At 39.7% G+C, this 10,952-nt stretch overlaps 1 protein-coding gene across 1 annotated transcript; it reads right to left on the bottom strand.

Annotated features, from left to right (window-relative positions):
- Positions 1-1,712: 1,712 nt before the first annotated feature.
- Positions 1,713-9,184, bottom strand: LOC146680221 (histamine H3 receptor). The gene is made up of 3 exons (XM_085448640.1): positions 7,320-9,184; positions 6,589-6,755; positions 1,713-2,692 (listed from the first exon to the last, which is right to left on the bottom strand). The coding sequence occupies exons 1-3, from the start codon at positions 7,594-7,596 to the stop codon at positions 1,835-1,837; spliced, it is 1,302 nt and encodes a 433-aa protein (XP_085304766.1). The 5' UTR covers positions 7,597-9,184; the 3' UTR covers positions 1,713-1,834.
- Between the last annotated feature and the right edge of the window lie 1,768 nt (positions 9,185-10,952).

The following is a 10,952-nucleotide window of genomic DNA, read 5'->3' as shown; positions in this document are numbered from 1 at the left end:
GAAATAAACAGAGGTGCCGAGTGGACAAAATAGCAAGACTCCATTAAAAGAGAAAAATAGTCTCATGACTGAACAAGTTGTCTCAGTTGGACACCAGAAAGTTTACTTTTCCCTCAGGAGTGATGATGGCTTTTCTTTGAAAAATAAAAAGAGTGACTTGGGCTGCAGGAACTGAGAGATGGATGTTTTGTCTCCAGAGACAGACTCTGGATGAATGAAAGAAAGGTTTCATATCAAAGCTGATGTGGGGAAAAAAGAAAAACAGTAAGAGACCAGAAGAAAAGCAGTGTTCACATCTAACCCTTGACAACAAAGTAGGTTATAGATGTAACTACTCCTCCAGATTTTACCAATAACATACAGTGGAAAAAAGCCTGTTGGCAGTCTTCTTTTATTTTATTTTATTTTTTTCATCTGACTTACAGCTGCACAGATTCATAACCAATACACAAAGTAATCAAATATGCGGTTTTCACATGTCTGCACTATGTTGGGAGAATCAGGTCATATTATTATTCAAAAGTGTTCTTTCTCCTTTGTAGAACACAACAGGAGACAGTCAGACTCTTTCTCACTCCTGGAAATACTTTGTTTGGTTAAGGCAGGCGAGCTGTCTGGGTTCAGCGAGAGGGAGGCAGAACACGATGATTCCCTGAATCATGAATTCGCTGGACGATTCGTTTTTCTGCTCGCACATGAGCTCAGTCAGACATCACGCAGGCTTTGCATCAAGGAAAAACTGTTTAATGTTCCACTGAGTCTTACAAGCAAATCCTTGCATGTACCTTTCGGCAAAAATTCAAGACTGCACTGCATGTGTGAAAACAGCTTTAGGTAAACCAGTCGAGCCTTGAAATAAATAATTAACTCAGCCATCTGGCCTGACATTGATCTTATTGTACATAAGTTTTAAATCAGCTCTCTTTTCATTGTGCTTCACATTTTGCTTTGACATTTTCTTAACATTTTGACAGATGTCAGGTAGATTTCCTTGCCATAAGATTAAAACTATAAAATATTTAGAATTACTTTGATAAAAGTACACTCATTGGTCAGTAAGCACACTCTTGTCTTCTTTTCTAGTGCTTTAAACATGGAGGACTCTGCATTTGTGAGTCTATCGCTGCATGATTTGCATTGTATAGTTTTTAGGGGCATGAGCATAAAGTCAAACTTGCAGCTGTATATTTGAAACTGTAACATGAAAGGGTTTCATGTGCAGATATATTCTGAAACCATCAAAAGACCATTGAGTTCTTGCTTCACATCAGCTTCATCTAAATAGAAGTTGAAATGTTCTCACGGCGGCCGCTATGAAATTGGATGCTGGGTGAAGATGTCATTTCTGTCTGCGTCGTGCTTCCATTCAGACAGAACACAATTTAACAACCTGGTGATCAGTAGTTCTCATATATGTGTGATATCTTAGACTAAATTATTGTAATTACCTTCTTTAAGACTGCATATGCCATCATTTCACAGCCTTCTGCAGCCTTCTTAGAGGGAATGTGTGAAGGTTTTAAAATGAACAAGAACAACATTAGAAAAATCTGAAACTGGCTTTGAGAGGTGGTTTAATCGTGGGCAGATTTATCCAATGGTACTACAAGAGTCTATTGTTCTGCCCATAAGAATATTATGTTGTGCTATTTTCAGCTGTGTTGTGTCATCGTATTGCTGTCAGGTATGTTACAATCCTCATTTAAATGCAAACATTTACCTAATTTTTGAAAACTGGCCTTTTTTTTTTTATAGAAGAACATCAAATGGATTTTTTACAGTGTTCAGCAACATTTACTCCATTCATAAAATATGCAAGTTCATTTGAGTTCATCTAACAAGACTGAACTTCAATCTGTGGTTGAACTGATTGTCTTTTAGGGCACAGTATCTTTGAGAAAGCCCTTCGAAAGCTGCTGTGGCACACAGGGTACAAGAACGGGTTGATGGCAGAGTTCAGCCACAGAAGCCAGAAGGTAATCTCGTACCAGTAGTTCGCCACACATTTACCGCTACAGGCGGCACGGATAATCATCAGTAGAGTGTACGGAGCCCAGCATATCCCAAAAATGCAGACTATAATGGCTAAAGATTTAGCAATCTTTTTGTCTCTGGAAAGCCGAGATCCCGGTGTCCTACGGCCAGGCACCATGCAGGAGGCCGTGTGCTGAAACAACCTGGAGTTTTTTTTGTGCGGAGAGAACTTCTCTCGCTGCATTAATATCTGACTGGCGTTAGGCTCCCCGCTGGAGGAGGGAGACAAGATGTCGTCATCTTCGATGACCGCAGAGATCGCAACAGGCTCGCTTGACATCACCTTCCGAGTCTTGACAAAAAACACGGACCAGCCGGCTCCATCTTTATGCTTCTCATTGTTCTTCTGAGGCTTGGCATTGTCTTCAGCACAGGCAGCCCCACTCTTATTCCTGCGATGGATGTTGAGATAGATGCTGAGGTTGAAAAAGGCCACCGACACAAACGGGGTGAAGAACTCAAAGGTAGACGCACTCAGCAGGAAGTACCAGGTGAAATAAAACTCAGCATAGCACTCGTGGGCCGGGACAATGCTGTAGCCGACGATCGTTTCCCAGAAGATGATGGCAGGGCCGTAAAGGAGGAAGGCCAGCACCCACACCGCCACCATCTTGAAAACAGCCTGGTGGGTCATGTTCCTCTGAGCTCTGTATTTAACCTGTGTCAAAAGAGAGGCACAAGTATGACTCACAGTGATGTGCCGTGAACAGAAACTCTGCATCATAATAACACTGCACGTTACATTTCAAACACCCACAGCTGCTCAGAGTATCTTCCCCAAATGAACCCCTTGTTGCATTGTGCGGCTTTGGAGCAGGAGAGAGATGCTGTAAATAAAACCCACTCATGGAGTTTTTATACCACGGTGTGTCTCCGAAGCCAAAGAGAGAAGGGGAATGTCAGGCTGACAGCCACATTCACTGATGCAACACTAGTATGAAAGAGACATCTGGTTTCTCCCGATCTACCCCTCCCTCACCGTCGCTTATTCTCTTTGCTTTCACTCCATTTTCACTTCACCTCCTCTCGGTCTAAATGCTATCATTTTGCAGGGCTTCTCTATCTGCTGCTCTCCCCTTTGGTGTTGTTGTTGTTTTCTCAATCTTTTCTTTTTCTCACACAATCAGAATGTCTCTCTGCAGATTCAACAGCTGGATATATGTCAAGTGAAGCTGCCAGCATGTCTGTGGTTCAAGAGCAACTGGAAAAAAAATCAGTAGTGAAACAGATCCAATACAAGATGCTCATAAATAATTATGGCCCCAGTTTCAAGTGTTCACTACAAAAGCACAAGACTCCCTATTTCCACTGTAAATTAAAGAAATACTGCACCCTACAGGCTGAATGTGAAGAAACTGACCAATAGGCAGTCGAACCAATCATCAGCCAGATTTTCTTTTTTGTAAATCTCGTATCAGTTGACAGAAAGTTAACAGTTTTAATAAATTAAAAATAAGAGACTGCAAGAGGATACAAATATTCACATTGAAATATTTAGGTTTTACAAATATTTCTTTTGCTTTTATATCTAATACTGGCTATTTTCCCCCCATGATTAAAGTCAATGACTCTTTTAGAGCAACAGAAGAATTACTCATCTTGTACAAAATGTAGGGAAAAACTGAAAAAACTGCCAAAAACTGAAAAGAATGATCAAAGATCAAAGCAGCAGACAGTGAAATATACTTAAGAGGTTTTTGTCATATTTCAAGCCTGCTTAGATTAAAATGACTGTGTTTGCATCAGAAGTGAGTGAGTTTGAAAAATCCAGAAACTGTTCGAATATTCGTCAAACCACACTTTAATGACAAATACTGAAGTATCAAATCTCTTCATTTAGTCGTCAAATGTTATCTTTATGTGTTGTCTTTAATTGAGAAAGAGTTAAAGGAACAGTTCACTAGTTAGTTGCCTGTATTCATCTAGACTGGTATGATATCCCTATAGAGTTGCCTGCCTTCACTTGAATATAACACAACATGATATGATGAGCAGCAAAACAAGGCTTCGTTTAGCTAACAATAAAACTGCTCACAATGTTTGTGGGTTTTTTGGTCACTGATTTTTAATAATATTTTTAATTACACATTTAGTTCCATTGTTTTCCAACAGAAGGCAGATTCTGTATAGCTACTATCACCAAAACTGAGCGGCTCATACCAACGTAACTGTCACAACAGGCTGTAAAAATTTGATTTTAGGGTGAACTTTCCCTTTATTTCTAGCTTTAAGATTGAGCATTAGTGCCTACTCATGCACGCTAACACATCTCTGACTCACCCTGCTTCTTACAGTTCTTTGTAAACAAGATTTCCTCCCTGCAGTCTGTCATTCCATCTTCACCTTCCAATCCCTGTGTTTTGTCTTTGTGCCATTCTGCCTTTAATCAGTTCGAACCAATCTCTCTCTCTCAGCTGCATGAAATAGTCTGCAAGGTTAAGACTACCAACTGTTCCACCGATGCTATCCCCTCTCGGCTTCTGAAGCAGGTTCTGGACTCAGTCGGACCTTTCCTTCTGGTCCTGATCAATGCCTGCCTCAGTTCTGGTTGTTTTCCAACACCCTTCAAGCACGCTGTTGTTCAACCTCTCCTTAAAAAGCCTAATCTAGATCCATCCCTACTCTCTAACTATAGGCCCATTTCCAACCTCCCTTTTCTGTCTAAAGTACTGGAACGAGCCGCCCTCACGCAGCTCCAGCTATTTCTTGACAATAACAATCTCTATGAGAAGTTCCAGTCTGGTTTTAGAGCTCGGCATAGCACAGAAACCGCCCTTCTGAGAGTTTTTAATGATTTGCTTTTAACTGTTGACTCTGGTTGTGCTGCTGTCTTAGTAACCCTGGACCTGACAGCAGCCTTCGACACTGTTGATCACAACATACTGCTATCCCGCCTTCAACATTGTGTCGGTTTAAAGGGCACTGTCTTAAAGTTTTTCCAGTCCTATTTGAATAATAGGAGTTTTTCTGTTCACCTTGGTGAACTGTCATCTCCCAGAGCTCCTTTAACCTGTGGCGTACCTCAGGGGTCCATACTAGGCCCCCTGTTGTTTATTCTGTACTTGCTCCCTCTGGGTGATGTGCTCCGTAAACATAATGTGTCCTTCCACATCTTTGCCGATGATATTCAGATCTACCTCCCTCTGAGGTTGAACTGCAATGTTTCTTTGCAGCCGCTACTCTCCTGCTTGTCTGACATTAAGACTTGGATGACTCTTAACTTCTTACACCTTAATGAAAGCAAAACTGAAGTCATTGTGTTTGGGCTTCCTAAAGATCCCAACTTCTCTCTTGACTTTTTGGGACCCCTAACCTCCGATTGCACTTCTTCCATTAAGAGTCTTGGTGTTATTTTTGACAATGCTTTTAAACTTGATAAACAAATTAGCTCTGTAGTTAAGGGATCTTTTTATCATTTGCGGATTTTAGCCAAAGTCAAGTCTTACCTTTGCAGGAACGATCTAGAAAGAGTGGTCCATGCTTTTATTACTTCACGGCTAGACTACTGCAATTCCCTCTATGCTGGCCTAGATCGTTCCTGTCTACATCGCCTTCAACTGGTGCAGAACGCTGCCGCTCGCCTGTTGACCGGTTCAAAAAAAAGAGACCACATCACTCCGGTTCTCTGCTCTCTCCACTGGCTCCCAGTTGCCTTTAGGATTGATTTTAAAATCTTATTGCTGGCTTTTAAGGTTTTAAATGGCACTGCACCTTCTTACCTGTCAGAACTCCTTAGTACTTATCGCCCCAGGAGATCTTTGAGGTCAGCCGACCTGATGCTTTTAGATGTTCCCAGGTATAAATTAAAGACAAAGGGAGAGAGGGCGTTTGCTGTGGCTGCACCCAGACTGTGGAACAGTTTACCTCCTCACGTCAGACTCTCCAAAAGCCTAGAAACTTTTAAAACCGCTCTTAAAACTCACCTCTTTTCATTGGCTTTTAGAAAGGTTTAATTTATTTGTTTTATATATTTTTATTTTATTTTTATCAGCGAGGTGTTATTACGAAATTGTGTTCTATTGTATTTTTATCTGTATTTACTGTACAGCACTTTGGTCAGCCTTGGTTGTTTTTAAATGTGCTCTATAAATAAACTTGACTTGACTTGACTTGACTTACACCCCCTGAAAAAAACCTAAAAAAACAAAAACCCAATCACAAAACCATGATGACATCACTGTGACATATTGACTGTTATTTAACCCCCTGGAGATCCAGAGAAGACATTCTGCAGCTGTTTTCACAGGATAAATCTGAAAAGTGATGAGAAAACTGAGCTGTGTGATGGAATATATAGTTTATTTGACTGTTGAGCCAGGGCTAATTTTTGCACTGATAATATTTTGGCTAAGCTGATGAACAAAGCACTCACTTGACAGCAATACCCTGGTGAAAGAACGAAGCTGTGAATACAAATGATTCTAAGCACACTACAAGCTATTTCAGGGAGTAACACATTTTGGACCTAAATGTGGTCGCCTATGTGAACTTGATGAGCGTGTGTGTATGTGTGTGTGGTAATGAGCGCCTCATTACCACACAGACTGTACTTACCGCTCTTGTGACTGACAGGAAGCGATCATAACTAATAAGGACAATGTTGAAGACAGAGGCTGAGCAAAGGAGGTAATCCATGACCAGCCACACTTTGCAGAGCCCTTTGCCCAGCATCCACCTGCCGGTCAGGTTATAGGGGATGTACACCGGGATGCAAAAGGCACCTGGAACACACACACACACACACACACACACACACACACACACACACACACACACACACACACACACACACACACAAAACACACATCACATTGGTGATTCACCAGCCACCAGCATCAATATTCACACTTTCCCATACCTTCACAGTTTCTGGGTGTAAGATGCATTACATGCGGCAGAAAATTAGCGAAAAGACGCAGTTCCAGGAAACCTGTGACATTGTACGAACAAGAACAATCTAATATGTCTCTTTCATTAATGACAAGGGTATAATTTAACTAAAGCTGTAGATAAGAGGAGCTTTCACTATAAGAGGGACGTGAGTGCTCTTCAATAAAACGGAGGCATGCCACAATTACGCGGAGTAGTCCGTTGTAATTTAACATGTGAATAACGCAAAAGGGTTGTAAAGGTCATCATGAACTCGCCGCTAATCAATAGTTAGACGCTAATTACAGTGTGGGAAAATTACAATGTGCTTGGGGCGCGCGCAAAAAAAGGGTTTCATTCATAAGAATGGACTCAGACAACACGAACGGATAAAGTGACAAAGAAGGAGAACTTACCCACTAGAAAATCGGATATAGCAAGGTTCAAAAAGAAGTAGTTGCTTTGATTTCTCAGGGTTTTGTCCACAATAAAAGCCATGATGACCAGTGCGTTCCCTGCCACAACAACGACAACCAGAGTCACCATAAGTACCGATAAGATCACCACCAGGTAGCCCGGCAGGACAGCCCCAGCTTCCGACACCGCAGGCGTCAAGTTGCCGCTGGAGTTGGACTCCAGGATGTGCGCGCCCATAATTAATTGACTGCCAAAATCATTGTAGGGTTTTTTCATCGCACGCACAGAAACACCGGAGAAGTCCAAAAACGCGCCTAAACGTCCCGCTCCACTTCATGAAGACAAGTTAAACACGAAGACCTGTGAATCGTTGAAGACTTTTCCCAAATCTTCCATTTCTTAAAACACTAGAATAAGTCTCCGAGCTACAGACACGAGTTAAGAACACTCTGTAATAGTAATACTAATAATGATTATTGTTCCTCTGGGTCCTCTCTCCTTTCTGGACTCTGTCATCTACAATCTCAGCTGATGCTGGATGTGCTGATACTGCGGAGCGCACCGTTGGTTTTGTTAACAACGTCAGTACTGACCAGATGTGAGATAAAGTACTTAATCCGGATGTTTTTCAAAATAAAACCAGTCCTGTAAGGTTTCAAGACGAACAAGGCGCATCGGTGTTTTCTAAATCTGTTTTCAAGATGCACATTTAATGTGACAAGTTACATTTGATGTTCTGCCGTCGGCAGAAAATATAAAAATGACAGCCAGCATGCAGCTTAATGAGCAACCTAAATAACAAGGCATTTAAAACAATTGCCCCGTTTAACACCCCCTTTAAGACATAACAATATTATTGTTGGCTGTCGGATTAAAATATAAAATTCTCTATAAAACGTCCTTCTTGTATGTTTTCCAACAGATGTGACGAATTCTTAAACTTTTATTTTGAAAACAAAACAAATTCCGGCCTTTTTCAGACGATGTTTGCTATTTTGGACGATTTGCTTTTTTTTTGCCCACCCAACAGCTGATCAAAGGCTCATGTCTGCAATCAAAAGCTGAAGTGCTCCAGGCGCATGAAGCAGGCTGAGATGAAACGATCTGAGCTTTATGCAACAGGATATCGCAATAAGCCAGCCAGCAGATATTTACACAAAGCAACAAGTTCCGTGACTCAGAGGCCAATGTCCAGTGTGAATTACCATATTATCCCTCCCATCCCTTTATTTCGCGAAGAAATTACGTAATTATCTAAAATTACTACTGACTTAGCTATGCAAATAGCCCCTCTTATTAAACACAGGGTACCCAGACTAATATCAGAACACAAATACGGGCACAAACGGAAAAATCCGTTTGTTTTCTGAAATGAGCTGTCAGCCTTCTGATACTGGGGATGAGATTGTTCTTAACGAGTCCCAAAATATCACATAAAGGGGGAAAACAATATCTTCTGTTATCAAATAATCACTCTTGTTTTTATAAGTGCATTTGTTTTTATTGGATAATGTCATTACTCTGAGTTTGTGATCCTTTTTCTCTTTAATAATATATGTGATACTCTTGAAGTAAGGTTGGAAAGCCTAAAGAAAAATTAACATCCTGCATCTTTTGCTATACACCATTACTTAACCTCAGTAACAAATGCCGTGGCATTAGAGAAAAGACATGGAGATTGATTTATTTAAGAATATCCTGCCAGTAACAAAAAAATTATGACAAAGCTGCCAAAGAATTATAGGATGGCATTATCTCCCTTTCTTGTACAGGAAATTTGTCTTATGTTTATTAAGATAAGGAGAAAAGCGAAATTGAAGCGCTTTTAATTTAAGGAAATTGACCAGCTCTTATCATGACTGCCATACCTCTTGGTCATTTTAGTAAAAAAGAAAAAAAAAAGTAGTAAAAATTAAAAAAAAAAAAGTAGTAAAAATTTAAAAAAAAAAAAAAAAAAGAAAGAAAGAAAGAAAGAAAGAAGAAGACTGTCCATTTTATGAGCCTAAGACTGTTTGCTATGTGAAAACCAGACCCATCAGAAAATATGAGTTGTAGGCAGTGTTGGTCAAGTTACTTGAAAAAAGTAATCAGTAACTAATTACTGATTACTTCCACAAAAAAGTTATCCCGTTACTTTACTGATTACTTATTTTCAAAAGTAATTAATTACTTAGTTACTTTTTAAAAACACGATTTACAACCTGAAGAGGTGATAAAGCGATAGGTCTTTCAGCCCTATTCTACTTTTTCTACATAATCCATCATACAAAATGTAATCAAATGGAAAAGTCTCTTTTTTTTAACTTGTTTTATCAGTTTTAATCTTTTAACTTTATGCATCAAGCAAAAATTTAATTATATGCAACATTCTCTGACTTGAATAAATTAGTTTAACATTTAAACCTATTTTCTACACATTCCAGCACATAAAATAAAATATTTTTTGTGTTTTCACTCACTCTTTCAAATAGATGCAAGTAAAACACAGCAGGAAATAAAGTCAAAGACTCAGCGGTCCTGTTGCTCTATTTTCACCTGTAAAGCAGGACTACGGTAGGCGGAGGTTTACCCTGGTGCAGGTGTGCCGTGGTCAGTTGAAGAATCCGCGAGTTTCTCTGTGAATTTCCCATTGCGTCGTTGCGCACTTGGTGCTTGCTTGGAAGTTTAGGGGTTTTTTTCGCTGTAAAAAGAAGTTTTCTTCCCACGCACGATGGACACTAATGTTTTTGTCACTTTTTATGGAATCAAACTCAAAGTAAGGTCAGTACTTCCACGCTTTAAACGCTGCACGCTCATACTCTCTCCCACAATCGATATGTGATCCATTGTTGATCTACACACAGCTGTTGTCACTAACGGCGCACTCGCTTAAGTCACTGTCGTGAGACATTCTCGCAAAAAATCACGGTTTTAGTAACGCAGTAACGCAGCGTTCCTACGGGAAAGTAACTGTAATCTAATTACCGTTTTTGCGATAGTAATCCCTTACTTTACTCGTTACTTGAAAAAAGTAATCAGATTACAGTAACGCGTTACAAGTAACGCGTCACTGCCCATCTCTGGTTGTAGGCTACATCTGCACATCATCAGTGAAAAGTTTTCAGGGTGTCTTTAAGTTTTTTGCAACATCTGTCATTAAAAAATGAGGAATTTGAAACTTTATATGAAACTTTTATGAGCTTTTTTAAAATATATATATATATATTTAACAATTTGATTTAGTCAATAATCATCATTTTTTTAAAACTACTGAGAACTCTGGGGTGACAAACTTTGTCTTACACCTAAATCGAACGAGTGGTGCTAAGTCCACATATATTTTTCATCATTTATGAAATTAATGGTTTTTGGCTGTAAAAACATGTTCAAGTTACAGTTATATGATGAATATGGGGTTAAAACACCGACTCTCATCTCAGCAACAGGTGTTGAACAAAAATACAGCATTAACTCATAAGGAACTCCATATTTATACAATCTTGTGTTTTCAGGAGCTTAGGTGCAATAAGATAAATTAGCATAATAACAAAGTGTTTATTCCTAAACCTTTCCCAGTTAAGGACCCTTGACATTGATTGCTTACCGTCTGGAAGCTAAAGGCATCACCAAACAATGGATTTTCTCTCTTTTTA

This window comes from Copadichromis virginalis, linkage group LG23 (assembly GCF_057382275.1).
Source record: "Copadichromis virginalis isolate Kocher_CV1m ecotype Utaka linkage group LG23, C_Virginalis_male_GT1.1, whole genome shotgun sequence".
Lineage (NCBI taxonomy): Eukaryota > Metazoa > Chordata > Actinopteri > Cichliformes > Cichlidae > Copadichromis > Copadichromis virginalis.
The sequence above is the reverse complement of the archived record's forward strand: the minus strand, read 5'-3'. Positions and strand labels throughout refer to the sequence as shown.

What these genes read in the sequence shown, in the direction of transcription:
- LOC146680221 (XM_085448640.1), bottom strand. Translation starts at nt 7,596, where the DNA reads ATGAAAAAACCCTACAATGATTTTGGCAGTCAATTAATTATGGGCGCG. An exon ending in TATATCCGATTTTCTAGTGG is followed by an intron (nt 6,756 to 7,319) that starts GTAAGTTCTCCT and finishes TGTGTGTTCCAG; the next exon opens with GTGCCTTTTGCATCCCGGTG. An exon ending in TCCTGTCAGTCACAAGAGCG is followed by an intron (nt 2,693 to 6,588) that starts GTAAGTACAGTC and finishes CTTTTGACACAG; the next exon opens with GTTAAATACAGAGCTCAGAG.